The sequence below is a fragment of the Pleuronectes platessa genome, chromosome 17, assembly GCF_947347685.1.
Source record: "Pleuronectes platessa chromosome 17, fPlePla1.1, whole genome shotgun sequence".
Taxonomy (NCBI): domain Eukaryota; kingdom Metazoa; phylum Chordata; class Actinopteri; order Pleuronectiformes; family Pleuronectidae; genus Pleuronectes; species Pleuronectes platessa.
This window is the reverse complement of record NC_070642.1, coordinates 20,911,060-20,936,236: the sequence shown is the minus strand read 5'-3', so window position 1 is coordinate 20,936,236 and position 25,177 is coordinate 20,911,060. Positions and strand designations below refer to the sequence as shown.

At 43.0% G+C, this 25,177-nt stretch overlaps 4 protein-coding genes across 4 annotated transcripts in view; 3 read left to right on the top strand and 1 right to left on the bottom strand.

Moving 5' to 3' along the window:
• tbc1d32 (TBC1 domain family, member 32) overlaps nt 1-13,933 on the bottom strand; it is a 47,028-nt gene extending 33,095 nt beyond the window's left edge. Inside the window, exons 1-20 of the mRNA XM_053445772.1 lie at nt 13,839-13,933; nt 13,046-13,215; nt 12,806-12,970; nt 12,354-12,531; nt 12,068-12,139; nt 11,339-11,464; nt 10,851-10,929; nt 10,363-10,466; nt 10,219-10,280; nt 9,896-10,031; nt 9,717-9,776; nt 8,995-9,088; nt 8,103-8,234; nt 6,960-7,049; nt 5,833-5,975; nt 5,162-5,289; nt 3,922-4,123; nt 2,588-2,661; nt 1,597-1,735; nt 347-434 (exon numbers count right to left, since the gene is read on the bottom strand). Of these exons, the coding sequence (XP_053301747.1) occupies nt 347-434; nt 1,597-1,735; nt 2,588-2,661; nt 3,922-4,123; nt 5,162-5,289; nt 5,833-5,975; nt 6,960-7,049; nt 8,103-8,234; nt 8,995-9,088; nt 9,717-9,776; nt 9,896-10,031; nt 10,219-10,280; nt 10,363-10,466; nt 10,851-10,929; nt 11,339-11,464; nt 12,068-12,139; nt 12,354-12,531; nt 12,806-12,970; nt 13,046-13,200 (2,227 nt within the window). The 5' untranslated portion in view covers nt 13,201-13,215; nt 13,839-13,933. The remainder of the gene's footprint in view (nt 1-346; nt 435-1,596; nt 1,736-2,587; nt 2,662-3,921; nt 4,124-5,161; nt 5,290-5,832; nt 5,976-6,959; nt 7,050-8,102; nt 8,235-8,994; nt 9,089-9,716; nt 9,777-9,895; nt 10,032-10,218; nt 10,281-10,362; nt 10,467-10,850; nt 10,930-11,338; nt 11,465-12,067; nt 12,140-12,353; nt 12,532-12,805; nt 12,971-13,045; nt 13,216-13,838) is intronic.
• Nucleotides 13,934-14,352: 419 nt separating this feature from the next.
• Nucleotides 14,353-17,272, top strand: hsdl1 (hydroxysteroid dehydrogenase like 1). Its single transcript, XM_053445771.1, has 5 exons — nt 14,353-14,798; nt 15,427-15,872; nt 16,064-16,147; nt 16,317-16,463; nt 16,561-17,272. The coding sequence occupies exons 1-5, from the start codon at nt 14,579-14,581 to the stop codon at nt 16,630-16,632; spliced, it is 969 nt and encodes a 322-aa protein (XP_053301746.1). The 5' UTR covers nt 14,353-14,578; the 3' UTR covers nt 16,633-17,272.
• Nucleotides 17,273-19,619: 2,347 nt separating this feature from the next.
• gja11 (gap junction protein, alpha 11) lies at nt 19,620-21,496 on the top strand. The gene is made up of 3 exons (XM_053445250.1): nt 19,620-19,748; nt 19,881-20,066; nt 20,894-21,496. Exons 1-3 carry the CDS (start codon nt 19,620-19,622, stop codon nt 21,494-21,496), a joined length of 918 nt encoding a protein of 305 aa, XP_053301225.1.
• Nucleotides 21,497-22,902: 1,406 nt separating this feature from the next.
• Nucleotides 22,903-25,022, top strand: gja13.1 (gap junction protein alpha 13.1). Its single transcript, XM_053445825.1, has 2 exons — nt 22,903-23,063; nt 23,731-25,022. The coding sequence occupies exon 2, from the start codon at nt 23,758-23,760 to the stop codon at nt 24,619-24,621; it is 864 nt and encodes a 287-aa protein (XP_053301800.1). The 5' UTR covers nt 22,903-23,063; nt 23,731-23,757; the 3' UTR covers nt 24,622-25,022.
• Nucleotides 25,023-25,177: the final 155 nt, after the last annotated feature.

Genomic DNA, 25,177 nt, shown 5'->3' with positions numbered 1-25,177 from the left:
GTTACATGTTACTCAGTGACAAAAGAAGAAGCCAGGAATGCAAACGAGGCAATTCAGGCAGTTGAGCAGCAATTTCTGAAGCAGAGAAGGACTTTGTGCACTTACATGCACAGAAAAAGCCATGACGCTAAGGGAAAATGGGAAAAATGCATAATATGGGCACTTTGATATCGTCTCTCGTTCATTTTTCATCCATTTACCCTGAAAGACAATTTCACAAAGACGTTTTCTCTCCGGGCTTCTCGATGTCTGCTTTATGTTGACTACACAACATCTGTAAGTACTAGCTCTAAGCATCACATTCAGATGGAAAGTGTAATTGTTGCGCGAGCGAGTGCATAAGAACCTGAACGATGCAGAGCCGCCACCCCAGGAGCGGTTGCTGCCACCTGCGTCACCATCACCCCATAGCCGAACTTCTCACAGCGGCTCACCTGCAGAGAAACACACAAAAAAAAATTGATAATCCCAAACATCATACAACACAACATCTCATCTAAAAATAAACACAATTTAATGACATTCCAAGTGAAACGAGAGAAGAATTCCCAAACGTGCACAACAGTAAATGAGGCCTGCAGGGGATTAGCTGAGGTTTCAATCTGGATGTTTGTGGGTTTACAATATGAATTATGGAGAATAGAGGATATGAAGGGTCTGGAGATGAATAAATCAAAACCAGTGTGGAAGCAGTCACAGCCTTTGAGCTTCTGGTGAGTATTAAAGGGTCTTTGAGGAAGAGCGGGCCGACAAATGACCAGATGACCGCAGATTGAATTAGAGATACGCCGATGTCATGGGCCATGCAAGAGTTTTTAAATAGATTATGCTCTGATGAAGGCAACATTATGAAATACAAATAGTCTAGAGGGGTTATTGTAAATAGCAAGTTCAGTTTGAGTAGAAAACGAGTTTCAAAACAGTTCGGTTCTCGGAGCCAAATGATCACTTCAGATATTTATAGTTTTAAATGTCACAATCTGTTTGAAACTACTGATTTCTCTTTTGAAAATGTGCCGAGGTCGTTGGCGTTGACCTGCAGTAACTCAACTCAATGTGAATCCCTTGAACATAATATATATTTGGGCACATCAAGGAGGATTAAAATCGAGCCACTGCCAAAAGTTTAGTCTCTCAGGGCCGTAAAGGTGATGAAATGGGACCATGAAACAAATCGAGCAGCGGTGCTTGATCAGCATTTCTACAAGTCCGATGCTTTATAGAAGTACAAGGAGTTAAGTGCTACCAGTGCTTTTAAGCTGCTGCGCACTCTGTACTGTTTGGTTTGCGGACTGGGAATTAGATGGATGAGAATATGTGAAGTGCTGCTCCCTCATTAGCACATTGGAGATGCCCCAGTGCAAATCACTTAACCCCCAGTCCTCTCCACAGTGGGACTGGCCACATGCAGTCACTGTGGTTTGGGACGTTTCCAGCAGTGGCTGTGCTGCTGCGAACTGGCACTGTGCCCAGCAAACGATTGGACTATTAATAAAAGGAGTTGAAGGAGGAAACCTTTTAGGATGGAAGAGGCAAACACGACAAGGACCTCGGTTCTGTGCGTGTAGCAGTGCAGAGATGAGTATTTGTTATTACCTGTAGTTTTTTAGTAAAGCGAGAGAACATGTGGGAGACACATTCATTGATGGCCCCCGTCTGCTGGAGCAGCAGCAGGCCTTTGGGAGTCGCAGTGAAATTCAGCAGGCTGTCCAACAGGGTCTCCTCCCACATGAGTCTGCTCCACAGTCACAGAGAAAGACAGAGGGAGCTGCAGTGCAACGTATTCAACACAGTGTGCAAGGCGAGGAAGTCAGTTCATTACACCAGTGAGCAGCCGGGATAACGGAGGGAGAATGTGCAAGTGGTGGATGTGCTTCTGGGCTGGGAAACTGCTGACTGCGACTTCAGCAGCTGCAGCACTTTGTTCCAGAGACAGTTTTCTTTTGTCTTTAGCTTAGACTGGGATTCAAAGTGTTCACCAGTTCATCCACCACATCACAATGAGGATACAGATGCATGTGAAATTAAGTAAATCGGGTTCTGGGTTCTTTACAAGCTCCTTTGTGTAAAGGGACAATTATTAGCAACATTAATTTAAATACACTAATGATAAAAGCAACAAATATAATATTTGAATCTAGTTAAAGAATAAGCTATGTCATGCTACAGTGTCGAGTTTCCTCTGCTGCATAAAATAAAACAAGTTTGTCTAGTTCAATAAATCAACTTTATTCTGAAATAAATCAGACGCCAAAATGAAATACTGATCAAATCCAGTTTAGGAGACAAATCAGTTGTTTTGCTCTTGAATTTTTGAAGTGTTCCTTCCAGTGGGTGAAGACACGAACAGATACATCAGATCACAACATCAGTTCAGTTCAGTTCATCTGGGCAAAGGGCCAGAACAAACAAGATAAGGAAGAACACTGCTCGATTATACAAGGTTGATTATGGATCTATATATTCTATACAAAATATTGTGTGTGTGTGTGTGTGTGTGTGTGTGTGTGTGTGTGTGTGTGTGTGTGTGTGTGTGTATGTGTGTGCGTGCGTTCGTGTGTGTGTGTGTGTGCGTGTGTAACCTCACATGTTCTGCAGGTCCTGGGTGGAGGCTCCAGCCTCCGGTTCCGGGGTCGGTTCCCTCTCTGACGAGGTTCTTGTCTGGCAGTAAGGAAGGAAAATGTTTTTTAGTTAAAGTATTACTTCTTATCTTTTTATCCATGTGTATGGGTGTGGAGGCACATCGGAAGAATTTCACCAGAACTATTCAGTCTCAGACTCATAAAATGTTTCCTTTGTTTGTTTTATCCAAAATGAAATCAAGTCACAGATTCATATCAGTCTCTGAGTTGATAGACAGATTCTGGAAAGTTCACTTGATTCAAGAATTTATTCAAGCTTGTATAATTGATTTAATGTCTTTAACAAACAATAAGTGCACTGACTGGATGATCTTCCATTACTGATACTTGGACCATTTTAAGGTTTATAACCCATCTAACACCAGTAGAAATCAGGATTAATTAGGTCATTCTAGTCCATCAAACATTTAACTGTTTAACTGCTTTCCTTTATGACCAATTACACTGTCATGCTTCCTTAGAACACTTTTAGGGCTCACGTCGGGGTCAGTTCATAGGAACTGGTCGGGCGTCACTGTTGTGACACAGTGAAAAAAGGTGTGGGCTTGGATGTGAGACATCATGTAGTACACAATGTCCAGTGTGACAGTGTAGTTTATTAATATTTAACACAGACTAGGTAAAGTCAGAAGGAAGTGAGTGGAGTATTGTTTTGGACAGAGGTCAAAAAGTTGTTTTTTTTATGTGCATGCTTTGAAATTCAAGGAGGTAAGAAGTGAGGACTGTTAAACTGACAAATCTCTAACACTGACATATTAATGATATCTCAAACTTAGTGGGAGCAGTGTCTCTGCAGGTTTTCTCTATGATTCCTCCAGTTGCACTGTGGGAGAAGTGGTTGGGAGTTGATTTTCAGTTTTATTTTTCGATGAAAAGATCATAATTCTGAAGTTATTCTTATTTTGATGCTTTGTTTTGACAGAAGCAGTCGTCTGAGCTGCAGGAGGCAGATTACAGCGGTTGGTTAATTTCCCCCTAGAATGTTGATTCCCTCTGTGGAGAATGAATAAAGAGGGAACAGTGGATTCATCAAGCAAATGAATCATGACAGGAGTATTCCAGCCAGAGAAACTGATCATTAGACACGGACAACCCTCCATTAGACGTCCTAGAAAAAAGGATTCGACTGAATTAACGTCTTTCTGCATTGACAGAAACAAAGAGTTTAATGAACAAAATGTTTTTAATACTAAATCCATTAAGTCTATTCTTTAACCACTAAAATCAGATGGAAAATCGATGAAGGTTATTAAGTATGTGTATACCAGAGTCCACGTACCTTTTTCCATGCAGCGGCCACAGCCGTGTGCAGGCCGTGAGGTCGCAGGACCTGCAGACCCTCACAGGTGTTGTATATCTGCCTACACACAAAGATAAAAGCTCCACACAATGCATGGGATGCATCACATTCACTTAGCGATGACACATCCTTATTCAGCAGCCTCAGGGTGAACTGCACAACGACAAGAGCGGCACTGGTTCTGCAGAGGAGAGAGACGAACGGAAGAAGAGAGAGATTTGTGTTTGAGGCCATAATAAAAATCTGTGACATTTAATGTGTATGTTTGTGGAGGTTTGGTCTTTTTAAGAGCTTTCCCTTACCAAGTTTTATTCTAATAGAGAAAAGTCTGATGGACAACGTGACTGCTCATAGAGAAGTGGAGCCCAAGCATCTCAATCACCCCCTAGTGGCTAGCTGCAGTATGGGTCTGAAACCCTGCCTCCTCCATGTTGGTGGATGAGACTTGGACCAGACCAAAAAGTCAAAATATAATGGTTTATGTCACTTTAGCTAGTTCTTATTTATTTATGCTTGTTCAAGTGATCAGGATCCTGATAAGTTTGATTTTAATTATTTATCTAAAGCTTAAAATGAGGGGAAACATCTTGATTTACAGCTGAAACTGACTTGCATGTATTGGTGGGACATCAACACTGAGGCTCTATCCCCTGATTGTATATATAACATCATTGGTGCAAGATGGCCGTGTTCATTTGAGATATATTTTGACTTTATGCATGAAGGGAAGTGGAGAGACGTTATCCATCTTTATACTGTTTACAGTCTACGGCTGGACTCAATATCTTAATTCCTTGAATACTAATACAGGGATCGAGATTCTGACTGAATTCATTTACACAATATTATAAGATGAGGCTGCAAACTTCAAAAAATGTATGGCTCTCTGCAGTGAATTGATAAAATACTTAAACTTGGCAGCGACCTTGGAACAGACCGAACCTGCTGAGGTCATTGTCACGGTCCCCAAATTAAATTAAAACAGGATACTGAACTAACATGTTGCCCCAAAGTGAACCTGAAGAACTTTGTGTTTCCTGTCGCTACACTCCTGCTGATCAAAGAGATACTTGTTCTGTGTGATAGACACAGACATCCTCGGGTGTAATCTGTTTTCCATTCAGAACCCAAAACCTCTGCTGAAGTCAGGGAATGGTAATTTATTCATCAGCATCAAAAATACAAAATGACAAATTGCAAGTCAATCACACGGCCTCACCTCTCGCTGTGCGCCACCAGCAGGTTCTTCTCGTGTAAGAAGAGAGCTAATCCTCTGTCGGTGTTTGCGATGCGAGCCAGAATGTCAGCGATGAGCGTCAGTGTTGCTGCAGGAGACTTTAGTTTGCACTGCGAAGCCAAGAGAATAAACAGACCAAATTAATCCGACAGCTTCAGACACAAGTGGAGTCCCAGGAGGGATGAATAGATATCAGAAAAACTGGAACAGCATCATTAACTTTGACAATGATGGAAGAGGGGGGGAGGGAAGCTGTTACATTTTCATAACCTGTGTTTTATGAATTTGACGGAGGTACATGTACGCGCTCAACTGAGGGACAGTCTAGTTATGGCTGAAGTTGCCAGATTCACAATATTTTGAGTGACAGTCAGACGTCTTTAAATTTGACCATTTCACCACAACCAAATAATAAAGTAGTTGGTGGCTTAACTGGAATCATAGCAGCGTGTAAAAGTCCCTGAAATATAATTTAGACTGTTAGAAAGCTCACACACAAAACTCAGAGTAATTACATTCTGGGGTCAATGATTATAAGACTACTTTATATTAATAAATAAGTAAATGCAATCAATTTCCCCGGCTCATACTAGCATGTATGTGTGTGTGTGTCAGAGTATGTGTGTGTGTGTGTGTGTGTATGTGTGTATGACCTGCTGTCCGTTGAGCAGAGCTATGACAGGAGCCAGTAGTGTCTCTATGACAGCCGGCTGGTAGAGACACTCTGCAGCACACTCTGTCCTCTCACACACCGTCCACAGCACGTCCATCACCAGGCCGCCGGGCCACAGGGAGTCTGGATACACAAACAAGGAATTATAACTTCTTTCCTCACACACATGTATCTTCATTGGATAATATTTCCATCTTTTACCACTGAGAGTAAACACATTTTTCCTGCTTGTTCCCCCATCTGGATGCTTGTGACTTGGCCCAGTTGGATCTATGTATTTTAGATTCATACAGACGTGGAGTGAAAGTTTAGATTTTTATGATTTACACTTTATGACTCAAGAGAGATTTATAGAGGTGTTTACAGGGCCATAAAAAAAGCTCTGGAGACCAAGATACTCTTACTTTTTAATTTACGTCTAAAGTTATTTTGGGTATGTTTATCATGACATGACTGGAATGAAACAGCTATACCAATATTTCATATCAGTCAGTATCAATGATTATCACTATAATTCTCTTTCTCAAGTTCAAAGATTATTAAAACAACAACTTGATGTTGTTTTGCTGTTCATCCCCGATTATGACATTACATAAGTGTCTGTTTGTGTTTGTGTTTGAAAAAATTACAGAACAAACATTCATAAATTTAGCTTTTACTTCCGACTTTATTCTGCAGTATCATGATACTCGTGACAAACCCGCTCGGGAGGTACGTGGGATCTTAATCAGACTAAAAAGTAAAATATTAATTAAAATCAATGCCTTGCCCAAGATGACTTGCCCTGCAGCACCCAAAAGAAATGCTCCTCTGACAAAGTCAAGGTGGGGAGCACTATTGATCACTGGCAGCAGAGTTGCTGCAGTAATTCACCAGAATGAATGGGGCAATAAAGCAAGGTCTTCCTGGAGACAACCGTAGTGCCGCATGACTCAGCACAAGGTTAAGAGATAAAAGATATGCTCTGAGGAATCCTGTTGTGCCTAACAGGGAGAGTCACTATGTTCCCCTGGTTTCCAGACTTTGAGTCTGGAAAGAAGATAGTGGGGAGGATGATGAAACTGGGCCACGAACTTTTACGTACGTGCATGAGTGTGTGGGACCCACCTGTTTTTGAGGAGTCACTGAGAGGAGGCTCGGGGTGTTGGTACATGATGTGAATCAGGATGACGACGAGCTCTATCAGGCTGACGGGGTCTGAAACACAGTCATGAGTAAATAAGTCAAAGAGTCCAGTGAATCAGACACTATGAGTCCTTCCATGTGTTGGTGGCCTGGTGACGAGGGTCAGGTGTGTCAATCCCAAGAAAGATCATAACTTTGGTTCTAGGTCACAGCCAACTTGTTTTCTCTAACCTCTATGAGCCTGTTATCTGGATATTTAGAACCTAAATGATGAATCGACGAATCGCAAAAAAGTAATAGCTAATATAATGAAGTATTTATTGCAATATTCCACATAAATGGTCTCGAAATTCAGGGACTGTGGTAACACATTGTTATTTCCTTTTAACTTGCTTGATGTGTGTCAAGAGGAAGGACGCTGATAAAAATATGAAAATAAACAGCAACCCTGAAAACATAAAGTTTCCACTCTGACTGTCAATGGCGAGGAGGAATAAAAAGTTCATCAATTAAAATAGAGGGGAGAGAATTTTTACTATGAGCTGCAGGGAGTGACCGATACGTGGACGCCCACGTCACAAGCTGACCTTCAAGGTGTGGAGCGACCAGTCAGCTCAGCTCCACCTAGAGAGCGGCCTCATGCTATAAAACACTTAGACATTTTATCCGATTTGGAAGGAGAGTGAACATGGGTGAAATAAGGTGCAGGGGCAGCAGACGATGAGTCTGAGGACAATTTAATCAGGTTACATAACTTTATCGGTGATTAAGATGGGGTCGAGTGGGGCGTAATCACTGCTGAGTAGAAGTGGAGGGAGTGGCGCCATGTGGAAGCTGATCACATACATTCCTACTCGAGATTATCTGCTGTAAAGATTGGATTTTACAGCTATGTTGCAAATACATCACTATGTTAGAGGTGAAAATCAGAACAGGGCAATCAACACATGTGTTTGTGGCTTTAACTCCAGGTCCTCCGAAGAAACCCCAAGGGAATGTTTTTGAGACCAGCAGCTGACACCAGTGGAAAATAAACATAACTCTGTGAGGCTTTATGTAATGTTTGGGTACAACACAGACGCAGTGACAGACGTTCCAAAGTGTTTAAAGGACTCGTTTTTGCACCTTTGCGCTTCTTCACTTTGACCGGGAAGAGACTTCTTCCATTGGTGTAGATGAGGAGTTTTCCCAGGAAACACAGGGAGTGGACGAAGACGGCGTATTCCAGCTCCTCTCCCGAATAAACGCTCCTTTGGACTGAAACACAAAATAAAGATTGTCTTGAATTTTGCTTTAATCAACATTTCCAGTGTCCATCATGTTCAAGTATTACTGATTGTGATTGGGTCTAGTCAACTTACTACAGTGACTGCCCTTGTTGTGATGTTATAGTGGAAACATCTCATAACTAAAGCTTCTGTGAGATTGAGATTGAGAAGTACAAAAACCCGAATGACAACCCTGTGACAACTATATAGAGTTTCCACAGTTAAATGTGCAGCACAGAACTGTTTATCATAACTCTAAATGCTAACTGGATTAAATAGTGTAAAGAAAGTAGAGGGGTTTATGGGATATATGTGGTCCAAATTAATACCAATTAAGGACTGATTACAGCAATGTCCACAATGTCATCTTGTAATTAATTGTTATTCTAATTATTTCTGAACTTAACTAAGGTAAAGGTGCATTCCAAGCTTTTGATAAATGACTTCCTGGCCCCGAACAAATGGAGTGAGACAGTTCTCTTCCTGAAGCGTGATGGTTTATTTCTTGACCTTCATGATTTGGTCATGTGTTCTCATTCTTATACAAATGCACTAAACACCCAGAGGCCTGAAATGAAGCATTGCTTTCTCGTTAGGTTTTACTCATGGCTCCACGTATTCTGGGTTTGTTTTCACAGGATACATTAAATCAGCATTACTGCCAATGTGCTTGAGTTTACCACAAAGAACGAGACGCCGGGTGAAGAGAGTTTATCAGCCTGCTGAGGAAATCCTGAGTTGTTATTTACCATTGCTCTGCTGCTCTGCTGATTGGGGATCAGTTGTGTCATTGGCGAAGCAGGATTCACTGTAATGGATGCATCGCTGAAGAGCTGCGACAATCTGGAAAGAACAAAGACATTCAACTGCACGTTAGATTCTCTAACTGAATTTACAGCTCCTCATCTGTGGAGCCGAACTTACATGCTCCAGTGAACACACAGACGTAAGAATGAAGTCAGAAAAGTTAATAGACTCCAATTATAGAGCAACTCAAAGAGCTTTTACACTATAAGGGCCAAGTCACACATGAGTGATTGGAAGTTAACCGGAGTGAATGGGAAGTGGAGGTTCATCACATCAGTGTTCACATCTCTTAACCGCTCCACAACCTTTTATCAAACCTTGTAGTCGAGAGTTTTAAGAGAACTTTAGAGAAAGTTTCAGGGGCGATCCCACAGTAATCCCCTCTGAAGTCAGAGTAAGAGTTGAGAGGGAGGGTTAGGATTAAACAATCAATTCTTAAATGTCGATCCTCTTAAAACCATTGGGCCCCTTTGTCTTAAAGACTCCAACAATGACCTGCACAGTTAAGCTGCTTTAATTAATAATCCCACCAATAGATCATATCATTTCAAAGCAGACATGAATTAAACACAGCTGATGGTCTGAGGTTTCAGTTGCTCGGGCGTTTCTTTGCGAGGCTGCACGTACAAGGAGTTTATGAGAGATAAAGATGTGAATCACTCACCAGAGATTTGTATTTTCTCTCCAGGAGTCTGAGAACCACCGTCCTGCTGTAGTAGCCATGCTGAGAGAAAAGAGGTAAATGATTGAATAAGCAGCAGAGAGCAGATGAGCGAGAGAGAAAAATAATGTCCCAGTTGAGTGATGCATAAACAAAAAATGCAGTTCAACACTGATACCCACCATCCACTTATTAAACCAGGTAGCTTTGATATCCAGTAAAGCCAGTAGATGAATTGGTTCCAGAACTTTCTCTGTCCCATGTTCATGATGGAGGGACAACAGGGAGAAAGTGCTCTCTATAATTTCCTCCATATACCTACAGCAGGGTAAAGAGAAGTATATTTGGATTCGAATAAACCATGAAGTTAATTGTTTCAACAGACTCTACATTTGTAGAGTGTGGACCAAAATATGTGCAACAAATCCCATGTGGCTCTAGATTAAAAGAATATAATTGTTAATCTAGTTTTGTTACAAGTCCATTAGTGACAACGGCCACTTACTTCTCTGGATGACGGATCCAAAAAGTCGTCACCTCCTTTTGAAAGTCATTCATCAATCGAATCTGAGACAAGACAGAGGAGGAGAAGCTGTGATGTGTTTCTGTGCTGACCAGTGATGTTGTTTAAAGGACGGGAGGCTGATACCTGTTTGAGAAGACGACTGACTTCAGGTCTGTTGATGTCCAGGTCGGCTGAGCCCGTTGGGAAACTCAGCTTTTGAGACTCAAAACTCGCCTCCACACTTTTAGCTGAAAAGATTAAATATTGCTGTTTATTTACATGATGTAGCAAAAACAACTTACACTCCATATTTTCATTAGACATTGACATTATAAACTAACTAGCTAGCCCCCATAGAACCTGTCTACATTGAGACCTATGAATTATTCTTTCAGTAAGTCCAATGGTTCCTGCTGTCAGTGAGATCTGTGGCTTCACCTTCACTCCACTGGGATAGAAAACACTCCAGCTACCAACAGTAAGTGAGACAATGCGTTGTCTTGTGTTGGGACTGTACACAAAGACAAGCTCACCCTTTGAAATGGACATTTTCACAAATACCAATACTTTTCTTTGTTCAAAGCTGCACATGCACAACAAGCCCCAGTGGTTTCCCAGTGGGAGCGGCGTACCCAGACTGGTGTAGATCTCACGAGTCACATTCAGTGGAGAGGAGGAGAAGCTTTTAGCAAAGAACTGCAGCACGTTATCCTGAAGGAGGTGGGGGGGGGAGAGACATACATTAATCATAGTCTATATAATCAATGACACATTAATGGCAGGTTATAAAAATAATGAAGAAATTAAGCCGAAAAAGACTGGGCAGTATATTAGCTAGCAGTTATTTCATCATCATGGAAAAACAGTGTTATCTTGTTTTTATTGCCTCAGTCAAGGAGATTATGTTTTCATTGCCGTTTGTTTCTCTGTCAGCAGATTTATTCAAAAACTAACAAACCAATTCCCCTGAAGGTTTGTGGAGATGTGGGGATGGACCCAAAGTGAGTTTAATATCACCAACTATAAAAGCTTGAAATTCTCCATATGGTTATGGATTATTAAATGAATGAAATGTGAAGACACGGGTTGCAGTGAGCACATTGAGTAGATGGGGACTCACACTGAGATCTGGGTCGGGCTCAGTCAGAGCCGCACAGAGCTTCCTGCGCAGGCTGCTCCAGCTCTCACAGCTCAGCACGTCAGAGGGGGGGGCACAGCACAGGACCTGAAGAGCCTGCCAGCGCACCTACACACAAAGTAACTCCAGATGTTAATAAAATGAACATCTATGACACGTACGGCTTTGAATCTTTGCTTGCGTGTTAGGTTTGGTCAGTTTTACATTTAGTTCTGGTTCTGTGCCCGTGATGGATATTTTCAACAGTAGTTGAAACAATCAATGCAGCAGAGTATAGACAAGGTTGGGAATGGAAGTGTTTTCTTCTTCACACTTCAAGTGTGTATATTCTATGCCAAATAATTGTAATCGCCCCCTAGTGGCTCTATATTCTGGTCCATTACTAGTTTCTACCACTTCCCAGACTTACTTGTACATTTCATTTATGTATTTTCTATTCATGTTGTGTGGGAAAAAAAAGAAAAGTGACAAAGAAATATCTTTAAAAGGTGACGACAGGTATGAATAACAGACCAGAATACAGATTTTCAGCAGATTTATATATAACACAATGTCAGATCAATTGAATGAAGTTAAAACAATCTCCTGACCCCTCAGGTTTGAACCTGATCTATGGCCCCATGCTACAAATGACCCTCCAGTGTATCGACAGAGGGCATGAAATAATGTTTATGTGGTTATCCATGTTTATATGGAAGTGAGCCCTTGTACCTCTTTGGGTTGGCTGGAGTCGAGTTTCTCAGCCAAGACCTGCAGCTGCTCTTGTCTGATGAATGCATAACTCTACAAAGGAAGAGGAGAGATAAGAATTATGATGCATCATAAAACTAAATTTAAAAGAGCTCTTATTGTTTGCTAGCATGACACAAGCAGTTTGTGGAGCTAGTACTAGGAGTAAACTTTCTTATCTTTCTTATGAAATCATTTACAATCTTTTAATGCAATAATTAAATAATATGGGATGGTAGATGGTATGTGTAAATATTGTGTCTCTGACCTGGTTGAAGGAGGAGTCGCTATCGGAGCAGTTGTCATGGTATTGGCTGTTTGACTGACTGTGCTGCCTCTCTCTGTGCATCTCCTCCTTCCTCATCTGGTCCTCCTCAAACTTGTTGATCAGAGACTCAACGATGATGATCATGGTGTTTTTTAAGGGCTGCATCATCTGCTGGTACCTGTCACAGAGAGATAAAGTGCTTTTGAGTTCAGTTTAAAAACATTCAGCTTGAGTCCAAAACAAGAAATATACTGTGGATGTCCATCTGATCTTCTGTTTGTTTATTACAGAATAAGCTGCAAGTATGCAACTTTCTTAGAAAACAATGGAGCTGAAATCCTGCAGAATCAGTATTTATTTGCATTTTTTTATTAAGAAGGTAATATTTTCCGCCTTTTTGGCCTCTCTGGAAGTCTTTCTAAGCCCCTCTCATGTTTCTGTGCTACACTCACTCAGCTGAGTCCCTGGTCCTGCGGGTGATGGCGTGGATCAGGGTGTCGTGCCCTGAGCCGATTGCATGTTGTCCCTCTCCTCTGGTCAAGCTCTTGGTCTCCTCCTCCACCACTGTCCCCAGAGAGCTTTCCACATACTGACGGAGGTACTTGACAAACTCATAACTGAAAGGAGAGCAACGACAGAATTAGACCTAGACAGTTTTAAAGTTGACACCCCACTGTGTCCGGTGGCCTTACTTGTGGAAGTTCTTGTCGGTCTCCTCCAGGTGGAGGAGGATCTCCTCAGCGCATTCGGTCGAGGGCGCTCCAGAGATCTTTTCGTTGACGCTGATCAGGAGCTGCTTGAGCAGAGACTGCAGCTCCAGCTCCTCTTCAGCGGACAACTGAGACATCCCGACAGCTGCTCGCTGGAACAGAACAGAATACAGGGTCACTTGTTTGGGACTTCCTTGTGAGGTGGAGGCTTCATATGACTTCAGTTTAAGAAGGAGGATGAATCAGTATAGTTTCTTCATATCTGGAGCCATTAGAAGATGAGCAGAATTATAAAATGATGTTCAATGGAGCGGCTTGGAGCAACACAAAAGGTAGTTTAACTTTGCTAACAGGTAGAAATGAGAGCTACAGTCCGAATACACATCTCAATCCCTCTTTTAATTCATGTTACAAACTATTTATTGTGTTATTTGGCGGTTATCACCCCCCCATCAACACAGTGGAGAGATAAAGAGTGAATTTCCATTTGTTTGGGTTGAACTATCACTTTTAAACGTAATAGCAAACAAGTGTATCCAACAGAACACCTGAGGACACGATGATGAAGAGGAGATTGTGATGTTTGGTGTTTTCACTCTCTGCTCCCTCTGGCTAACATGTTGCACAGCTAGCAATGCTAACAACAAAGCTAACAACTAAGCTAACAGACATTTGGCAAAGACAAACCGTGAGTGAGAAGTAAAGAGCAGAAGTTTGACCGCGCGACACAAACCTTCCTTCCGGTTGTGTAACCACGTGAGTGTGAGATATTTACCGTCGAGTCACATCATTATTATTATTGTGACATTATGAAGAAGACGTCCATCAAGCTAGCATCCTGTCAGCCGCGTCTCTATGGCAACAGCCCAGCGTCGACTGCAGGTGCATTGTGGGAAGGAGGCAGAAACGAGACGCCGCGTTCAATAAACATCGGAAAAACGCGATTTATGCAATAAATACATATTGAGATAAAGCAAATGTTTAAAATTTGAGCAGGTTGTTAATATTCTGCAGCTTTTCACACTTCCACACCCCCCCCCCAACAAAAAACAGCAGATGAAAAGAGTAACAGAAAGATGCAGCAAAGAAAAAGAGATGAACTTAACTCAAATGTGGACAAATAAAGAATGTAAACAGATAAAAACAACGACAGCTTTTCAAATGAGGCAGATTCATTAATTATGAACACGATGTAAAACAAGATACTAGATTTGTGTCTTATCTTAACGTGTAGTTTGGCTGCAGTCGTGTTCTCTCCGGAGTTTTGAACGCATCCCGGTTTACGCAGCTCGTCACGTGGCTCAATGTTGTGATCCCGGCTCCACGCTCAGCTGACACCTTCTCTCTCCCCGTGAAGTGAAACCTCTCCGTTCCACCAGAACCGTGTCACGTAGAACCGATCCCAGACCTGTTAGCTCGCGTTACTCCGCAGGAAACCACCGCGTTAAAGTGGACTGGAACCAGCAGCAGCTAGCTAAACTAGCCCCTTAGCAATCCGTGGGGCCGTGTGGAAGCATGGCGGCGGTGGACAGCTTCCAGTTCCTGCTGCGGGAGATGTCCCGCTGGTGCAGGTCCTACTGTGACACCCTGGCCCTGGTGGGAGCGGTGTACGCGGCCAGCAGGGCGGTGGTCCTGCTGCGGGGCTGCTGCTCCGTGGTCCGGGTCCACTTCCTGCCCCGGGTCCTGCCGAGCCAGAAGCTGACCCGCAGATATGGAGACTGGGCCGTGATCTATGGTGAGGACGCACCGCAGGGAGGCTGGGCCGTGGTACCTCAGTCTGTGGGACCAGACAGTGTCAGGGAGTGATAAAGAGGAACATTTTTAATGCATTATAGACTAAATCAATCAATATAGCTTGTGCACAACTCTGAAAAACTATTACCTTAAATATAAAGGTGCATAAATACATAAACACTCTCAAAACGTTGAGGTAAAACAGCCACAGATCATTATTTACACTTTATAACCTCAAAAATCAGATTTAGGAGAAGAAGCCGAAGCCAGTGTGCTTGATATGTGATGGTTTATTTGCCTCTTGGCTCTCACATTGGAAGATAAGGCAGCCGGTGGGAAATGTCATTTGCAAAACACTTGCTGCACAACCACACATCTGAATCCACAGTGTGTGGTTCAATGCTTGGCACGGATAGAACCAGGAGACTTTCACACAAACACGTAGAGGGTCACCAGCAAAAACCAGAGCATCCCAGAGGCCTGACTGCAATACAAACCTCAGTGTTATACAGTTCTTACACTGGTATCTAGTGGGACTTATAAAGGATTATATTGTCTTTTCTTCTGAGGCCATAGTGATGTTTTTGTTGTTGTTTACTGTATCATTGATAAATCCTCTCTTCTCTCAGGAGCGTCCGAGCCGGTGGCCGGAGCGTACGCAGAGGAGCTGGCGAAGAACGGTGTCAGCATCATCTTCGTCACTCAGGACCAGACGTCGGTCAGAGACGCCGCCGCCTGCCTCTCCCAGAGCTACGGAGTGGAAACCCTCGTCGTCCTCGCCGACTTCTCTCTGGACCAGGCGGCCAGTGACACCATTAAAGACGCCATGAGGGGCAAAGACATCGGCTTCCTGGTGACCTGTGTGGACGAGGCTCTGGCTTCCTCCCAGAGCCTGATTGAAATCCCTGAGCAGAGCCTGCTGGACCTGGTGAATAAGAATGTGGCGGTGGCTACGCTGATGGCTCGGCTGGTGCTGCCGGGGATGGTGGAGCGCAGCAGAGGGGCTGTGGTCAATATATCATCAGGGGCCTGCTGCAGACCTCTGCCTGGACGAGTGGCCCTCACGGCCTCCACTGTGAGTCACAACACTGATATCAGCCTCTTCTGCATGGAAACACGTTCACAGCCCCTGGAGACACTTTTCAATCTAAGTTTTAGTCTAGGTCTAAGTTCAATGCCTTAACTTACATTTTTCTTCTTCTGTGCACTAAGTGAAAACAATAACACAAACCAGACAATAACACCTTTCTCCTCGTGACACCTCAGGGCTACCTGGATCATTTCTCAAGAGCTCTTCACCTCGAGTACAGTGGCAAAGGGATCTTTGTTCAAAGTCTGATTCCCTTCCAGGTAAGACACCTAACATGACCATCACATAGTATAAGCAGCTGGAGGATTTGTTTGGTACTGACCAGGATGTTTTGTGCATGTACCTGAGAACTGATCTCACAAATACAATAACTGCTTGTGTCACACATTCTGACGTCCACTGTTTGTGTTTGTGTGTTTGTGTAACCAGATTGCCTCAAGCAAGCAGCGACCGACAACATCGACCTCATCGTGTGAAGGCTGGTTTGAGCCGGATCCAGCCGTCTACGCTCACCACGCCATCTCCACCTTGGGCGTGTCCACTCGGACCACAGGATACTGGCCTCACACGCTGCAGGTCGGTTCACGTGGAAATGAAATTTGTGGAAACGGGTTCTTGTTAAAAATGAATTTGTGTTTGATCGGTTTCCCTCCCCTGTTCTGCTTCTTCACAGTATGGACTGATGAGGTGTGTTCCAGAGTGGATCTGGGTTCTGGGATCTCGTGTCCTCATCAGTATAAACTAGATCTCCTCTCCTCACTCAGACTCACTCACTGGACCTGTTGCTGTTACTGGAGTCATGTGGTTTTATTTAAGTTCACTAAAGAGTAGCTCTGTTTGAGGAGACTGTGGTTTTCAGGAATCTCTCCTCTCGTTACAATGTGTGATAATCGTTGGTGGTATAAATAAATAAGCGAGTGCACACATATTCTCTTAAATACTGGGTGGTGATGTGAAAAATGTGTAAATTTACCAGATAATAAATGTAATAAATGTCTTTGCAGTGCACAGACTCGAGGTTGGAAACTGGGTTTGAGTTGAACTTGAACTTTTATTCTTTTATTCTTGTCCTAATTCCCGACAGTGCCAGAGGACACCACTCTGACACACCATGGTTTCGTGCCAGGACTTTAACTGTTGGATAAGAGAATATTTTAAATGTCAAATCTGATTGTAGAATTGTTTTATTTATTTTTGTAGCTATATGAACAAGTCTCACATTGAAGCACTCCTACATTCTAAAAAGTTTAAACTTTATTAATGATAAAGAAAGTTAACGCACGATCAAAGGTACAATGAGAAGTGTTGGACAGGAAGAACAGGCCAGCTCAGCAATAAGTTGTGTATTCACATATGTTTGCATTAAAGATCTTCTTCTGAACGTGGATCTCTGTTTTTGTTGTCTTGTTTACGATCTGAAACGTTGACTGGTCTACGTGCTGAAGGCCACGCTAGCTGTTTTTCTCTAGAAACTCCAGGAGGGGGTAAATCATTGACGTTTACAAACAGACACCGTGCCAGAGTTTCTCCTGTGACCTCTTGAGATCAGCCGGGGTCAGACGCTGGATTTAAACCTGGGGATCACGCGTGAGCTGCAGTTTGCTGTCAACACACACTCAGCACACCTGACCTGCTTTCACTGGATTTATACTGGAAACCAGGATAAATGGATATACTGTCGGTGTTAATGAAATGAAAGAAACTTAAGAAAATTCAATTATAAACAGCTTTCAAATGGAGAAGTAATTATAATGGTAATTACAACAAATATGACTTAAAAATGCATTAATTTGGTCTGATTGTATCTAGGGAAATTCCACAAAAGTGAAGCCAAATAATTGTAATCGCCCCCTAGTGGCTGGCTGCCGTAAAGGACATACACCATATCCACTCCATGTTAGTGTATGGGACATGAACCAAAGTAAAAAGGCAGAACAAATATTTCTCAAAGATGGTTTCTGCCATTTCAGGTAGTTCTTATCACATGGATGTTTGGTAAAGTGAAATTTGATTTTAAATAAGTTATTTTCTATGATATATTCGGAGGAAATGTGATGATTGACAGCTGAAACTGCCTCGCCATTGGTCGAGAGTGTGTATCGATAGGTTCTCGCTCCTGTGGCTGAATCCCCTGATGCCCTCGGTGCAGACTCTGGCTCTAAATGACGTAATGGGTGCATGATGGCAGAGATGCATCGTCCATCTTTAATCTCAATCTATGGTTGAAAGGTTTTCTCTACCCTGGTGTTGTTGGTGAAGGTGGAGGAGAGTCCTGCCTCACACGCTTCCTGTTGGTGGCTGTGAGGCCGCCAGCGTTTCATTCACATCATGTTCAAACTCTCCAAACTCCTCAGTCGCTCCTCAAAGTTTTTTTACTTTCACCAGCCGCTCACATTCGTTGTTAGGACTGGAGGTTTTGTTGTTGTGGTTAGAACGGTGTCCTTCCTGATAACACGCCGAAGAGACAATGAAAGGACGAGTGCTTCTTCTTTTTCTTCTTCTTCTCCTTCACTCCTCCTGTTCATCGTCCTCTTGAGGCATCGCTCGCTTCTTTCACCTTCTTCCTCAGTGGGAACGTTCGACTGGTGAGTACGAATATTATCTAGTTATTAATTCTTGATGAAGACATTATCTGATTTATGTTGGATTATGTTTGAGTCATACCAGGTTCTGCAAGTTTTGTACCATTCACTATTTGAAAATACAGTAAATACACAAGCTAATTGTCAATGCACATGTTTATGAGAAGCTCAGTGATATGCATGAGTTCTTTAAACAAACAAAAATAAAATCAGATCGGTTTGAAGGAACTCAAATGTTCATATGATCAATATTTAGTCTGATGTGGATTTAATAAAGCATATTACTAATATTTAGATATAGCTGCAGTACATTTAATCATAATAGTGCACCGAGTGGTAGAAATGAGGAAGATCATCTCGACCTTCAGAGGAAGCACAGCTCTCATTGTCCAAGAAGAGCTAACGTGTTGACATGACTCAACAGTTATTTGGAGTTTGACCAATCGGAGAATCCTGTGCGACTGTGACTCAGCATTATTTCAGAATTATCAGAGAATCCCACGTAGCATCAATTAGAGGATTAAATCAACATGTCAGAGATTTTGGATTCTGGAGAGAAGAGATAAAGACAATCCTGTGTCTTTGTTTTGATTCCAACAAATCGAAGGACTGAAGAAAATCAACAACACGGAATCAATGAACATGTAATAAAAGAAAGAACCTTTATGACTAAGAAGTGTAATTTGTAATCCTGTAAATATTCAATCAAAGCAACATAAACCCATATAAGTCTAAATAAATCTTTACGATCTCAATATCAAGGTGATGATATTCTTCATCGGCTCGAGTTGCTGTTCTCCATGTTTTACATTCTTTGAATTCGGATCTGCAGTGGTCGGTATTAACCAAGGATATCGTCTCGGCTTCCAGCAGATAACTTTGTTTTGGAGACTAAAAATCCGCAGCTGTGGCTTTTATCAGCAAAGTCACAAGAAACGATAAAAGTTTAACCTCGTGAGAGACTCTCCTCCGTTCTGACTCATGATGCACTTTGTTTTTAGAGCCCAGCAACTAATTGAATTAACAAAACCAGACTAAGATTGTGTTTATATTAATATTCTCCTTTGGATGATCAAAAACGCTCCTTCAATGGTTTGTCCCTGACTCTTAATGGTTTATTCCCCGAACAGAGAGACCACTGGCCCCTGAGATGGCTGAATGGGACGTGCTGGGCCGCCTGCTGGACAAAGTGCAGAGCAACTCCACGGTGATCGGGAAGGTCTGGCTCACCGTGCTCTTTGTGTTCCGCATCCTGGTCCTGCGCACCGGTGCTGAGGAGGTCTGGTAATACACTACATGTACTCATTTGAGCACCAGGGGCCAAAAAGACTTGCTTTATTGAGAAATAAAGCTCCACCTTCATGTCTCTGAAGGTCTGTATCACATCCTCTTCCTCCTCCTCCTCCCTCAGGTGTGGGGCGACGAGCAGTCCGACTTCGTGTGCAACACCGAGCAGCCCGGCTGTGAGAACGTCTGCTACGACCGAGCCTTCCCCATCTCTCACGTTCGCTTCTGGGCTCTTCAGATTATTGCCGTGGCCACTCCGAAGCTGCTCTACCTAGGTCACGTCCTTCATGTGATCCACATCGAGAAGAAGGTAGTGATAACAGCCAATACTTCATGTGTCAGGTATTTCCATAGATAGTACAGTTCCAAGGGGAATGGATCATCAGCTGGTTTCCAAACATTATACTAGGATCCTTTTAGACCTTAGATCTTTGAATCAGAGGAAGGTACATTTACTTTGTTCGTGTACTATCTATGTAGTTTTATTTCCAGGTCCTGATAAACCCACTTTGTGATGCCTGCCTGCCCAGAAGCAATTGATTCACTCAGTCAGGGGAGCAGATATTCTAGCATGGAAACCACATGTAGACGTGGAATAAGGGTTTGGACATGTCGAGGGAATTTCACCCAGACATGTAACAATGCTGTAAGAACTCACTGAGTGAGAATCAAACACCAGACATCTTCTGACCTCTGAATAGGTCGCAGCCAAACTTCAACTTCCCTAACACAGTGTTTTTATTTGCACAGCTCAAGATTACAACACATCATTGGGTGGGGTTTCAATTTCTTGTTAACTCCTTGTCTTCGGGGTGTTGCTTTATCTGGTAATACCCCAAAATAACCTTTATGGTTTCATAACCATAACAGACAGTTCCTTAAAAATCAACTTTAGGCAAGGCACAGCAGTGGTTAGTCAGGCTAACTCTTGTGTAAGAATGTCGCCTACAGCTTACTTCACCATTTTCCAGACAGCACTGAATAACAACTCCTACACAAGGTCATATTCAGTTCATGATGATTTATATACAATTATTCCAACAGGACAAAGTGGGTCAATCCCCAACTACCTTCTGTTGTCTTCCACCAGATTATTGTGAAACGTCTAACTCTGTCTTCTCGTTCTTCCACCCTGAGGTGAAAGAGAGGATGAAGAAGCAGGCGGAGCTGGACTCCCAGGTCAGCCTGTTCCTCACCAAGTCCTACAAAGTTCCCAAGTACACAAAGAGCACCGGCAAGATCAGCATCCGCGGCCGCCTCCTCCGCAGCTATGTCTTCCATCTTGTGGCCAAGATAATCCTGGAGGTTTTGTTTATCGTGGGTCAGTACTATCTGTACGGCTTCACCCTCGAGGCGCGCTACGTCTGCGCCACCGACCCCTGCCCGCACAAGGTGGACTGCTTCCTGTCCCGGCCTACGGAGAAGTCGGTCATCATCTGGTTCATGCTGGTGGCGACGGTGGTGTCCCTGGTCCTCTGCGTGGTGGAGCTGCTCTACCTGTGCGTGAAGGCTGTGAAGGAGTGCATGGCGAGGAGGCAGCACTACACCGTGACCCCGGTGACGCCCCCTTGCTCCGAGAGGAAAATGTTTAAAAGCCGGGACGAGGCCATCCAGAACTGTGTCAACCTGGAGCTGGAGCTGCAGGGACAAATGGTCGGCTTGAACGGGGTCAAAGGTGGAGTGAGCAAGGTCGTGAAGACCGTACCATCTGAGAGTGACATGGGGGAGGTCCACATCTGAAGCGTGGAGGGTTCGATTATCTGTGTGTTGGGCTGTAGAGGGGACAGCGGGGGGGGGGGCGTGTGTGTGCTCAGTAAATAAAGGTTGAGGGGAAGTGGCCAGCTTCTGTAAACAGATCTCAGTCACATGCAGAATGTTTTAAATTGACTTCCAGAGACGTTTGTGACAGAATAGAAAAGCAAAGATGTCCGTCGTTTTAAAAGACTGCAGATCAGGTGTTCGATGGATTTTGAGAAACTGTGATGTCATGTTTTTCATCCAATAAACATCTCATATTCAGAATCTGATCAAATGCTGTTGTCTTTTTCTTTTTGTGCAAAACGAATTACAGTGCATTTCATTTACCAATCATCTTCAGTTTATATTATTTCAGGATCCGCATTGAGTATATCTCAAGATATTAATCTAATTTGAACCTGCTGCCATCAACTAAAAACCTTTATTGATAAAGTTTTAATTAGCAAACAGACTTTTCACGTTTTTGCAATGATTTCCCATAATTTTAAAGAAAGGGTTTGTTCGATTAGATGATAAATATGAAGCTACAGCCAGGAGACAGTCAGCTGAGCAGGAAGGGAGATGACTAACTCGGTTTAGTCCGAAGACGACAAAAATAAAAACAGTGCCGGCATCTCGAAAGCTCCTAAGTTAATGGGTTATATAATATGTGTTTAACCGGTAAAGAAAAGCTCACAGCTTTAGAAGGGGTAATAAGTGTCGACCTCTTGGGTCTTTCCGCAAAATGAATAGCCTCATCTAGGACATGGTAATTACACCTGCTTCTTCCTCCTCACTCAACTGTCTTTAAAAATATATATATCAGCGTTTTACAAAAACGTTGAACAGTTCCTTAAATCAATGGACAGAAAATAAAGATGGACGATCCAGAATTGAAGCCAAAAGATTCTGGATGTGCTGCGGGGCGGAGCCACGGTATCGATACGTGTCTTCAACCAGTCGTGAGTCGGTCTCAGCTGTCAATCATGATATTTCACCGCAATTTTACAGCATCAAATAACGAATTAAAAACCAAACTTGGCAGTGTGAGAAGAACTTCATAAAATGATAGAAACCCTCTTTTTGGGGGGAATTTTATTTGACATGTGTTGTGACTTTTGAGTTTGGCCCCGGCCCTGTCCACTAACATGGAGGAGACAGGGGTTGGGACTTAACTGTAAAAAGACTCGAAAATTTGTTTCCTGGGCAGCATGAGCACTTTCAAACTGTTAAAAAGACCAAACAAGAGAAGCTGTAGTAGTGTGGTTTCAAAGTAAAGTTAGAGTTACGTGGTCTTATGGCCTGTTTAAAGTCCAGAACTGGATCTTGGCCCCTGAACGAAGATACCACACCTATCAATTATTACACCCGTCCTCTTGTTCGGGTGTTTCATCAACTTTCTCCTCCCTGGTTTGCTGACTGGCTCAACGTGACACGAGAGCCACATGCAGGTTGTGCAATGTGAGTCCTCCCCAGGTCCCGCCGTCCTCACCCAGCGAAATATCCAAGGTCCATTTCAGTTGGTGATTAGATCTGACCAGAGACGGTCCAGCCCTGACCAGTTCAGCAGGTAAGAGGCAGCACCTTCTGTTCTCTGTACAGAAAACTGAGGTTTTATATAGATTTACAGGAAGATTTGTTTAAAGAAGACACAGAATTACATGTCCGGTGAAAATATTGATTCGTTTTCGACATTTTTCACCAAAAACCGTGAGTTGTTAATCTCCACATGCTGATTTACATGCATTCTCATTTTAATTCTATTGCCATTCATTTACTGCTGAAGTTTACACCTGTATTTTTGTATTATCTGATCATATTTGCCTAAGTCCTGAAAAGATTTAATCCTGTTTTCATATAAGGGCTGTAGTATTAATGTTTTCATTATCATGATAATATTCCCTCATGTTCTCAACATTGCTTTCTCTCGATATCTATAAATTTAAATTGTAAATCATTGTTATCTTTTTAGAAAGTGTTAACTGAAGCTTTATCTATAGGGAAGCTCTGTTTTATTCTACCTCTACTATTCTTCATCAGTTGATTATTAAGCCAATGATTTTTTTATAACGACATCTTCCTTCTCGTGTTGCTCTGCCAAAAAACTGAAAAGTGATTCATCTTAGTGAAACAGAACAATGAGCCCTTCTTTCCACAGCAGAGGTGGAACAGACATTGGTATTTCTTTCCCGTTGATCAGCAGAGTATTTACAGTATTTTCCTTCTTTTCATCTCAGATCAGTATCTGAATATCACATTCAAAGATGGGAGACTGGGGATTCCTGTCGTCTTTGCTGGAAAAGGTCAACTCCCACTCCACTGTCGTCGGGAAGATCTGGATGAGCGTCCTCTTCCTGTTCAGGATCATGGTTTTGGGCGCCGGTGCCGAGGCCGTGTGGGGCGACGAGCAGTCGGGTTTCATGTGCAACACTCAGCAGCCTGGTTGTGAGAACGTCTGCTACGACTGGATCTTCCCCATCTCGCACATTCGCTTCTGGGTCCTCCAGATCATCTTCGTGTCCACGCCGACGCTCATCTACCTGGGCCACGCTCTGCACGTCATCCACGCCGAGAACAAGATGAGGGAGAAGATGAAGCTGGCATCTGGTGGGACCAAGCTGAGCAAAGAGCCCAAGTACACAGACGACAAGGGGAAGGTGAAGATCAAGGGGAGCCTGCTGGGGAGCTACCTGACCCAGCTCGTCTTCAAGATCATCATTGAAGCGGCCTTCATCACGGGCCAGTACTACCTGTACGGCTTCGTCATGGTCCCCATGTTCCCCTGCTCCAAGAAGCCCTGTCCCTTCACCGTGGAGTGCTACATGTCCCGGCCCACGGAGAAGACCATCTTCATCATCTTCATGCTGGTGGTGGCCTGCGTCTCCCTGTTCCTCAACGTCCTGGAGGTGTTCTACCTGCTCTGCTCCAGGTGCAAGCGGAGGTCCAAGCGGGGAGCGCGGCACCTGAACTCGTCGGAGAACCCGGCCAGCCTGTCCAACTACAGGCGGGCGGCCACGGAGGAGGCGCTGAAGCAGAACAAGCTGAACATGGAGATGGAGAACAGCATCAGTATCGGAGGAGGCCTGGACGGGGCCAAGGAGGAGAGGCTGCTCATGAACACTCATTAAAATGAATGAACACTCATTAAAATGAATTGTCTTGTTTTCAGAATGTAAAGACTGTGAGGTTGAAAGAAGATATGAAATAAAAGCTGTTTTGAAGCCTGATGATTAAAGCTCAAGTGATAGTTAGGGGCCAATTTTATACTTTTTTTAATGGAAATCGAATGATTTATGAAAATGTGCAATACTGATAATTATTTATTTATCTGTGAGTGAGCAGAATGTTGTCTGTGCCCAGTTATTGCATGTGTCCTTTATTAAGTTATTGTCATGCTCATTATCTAGGACTTGAAATTACTTTGCTTACTGAACAATGATGAAGATGAGGATGATCGTGGTGAAGAAACTCTGATGTCATGTTTTGTATGTTTTCTCATTTTAAATAAATGGTTAAAGTTGAATACAAATTGTGTTTCATTCACTTTTCACACTTTTCACTTCCACGTCGAATAACTATTCACATATTTATTCCAATAGTGCTTTAACAGACAAGTTAATTATTTATGAGTCTAACAATTTTAATCAGGATAAAACAATTAAAATAAACAACATATAATGTCAG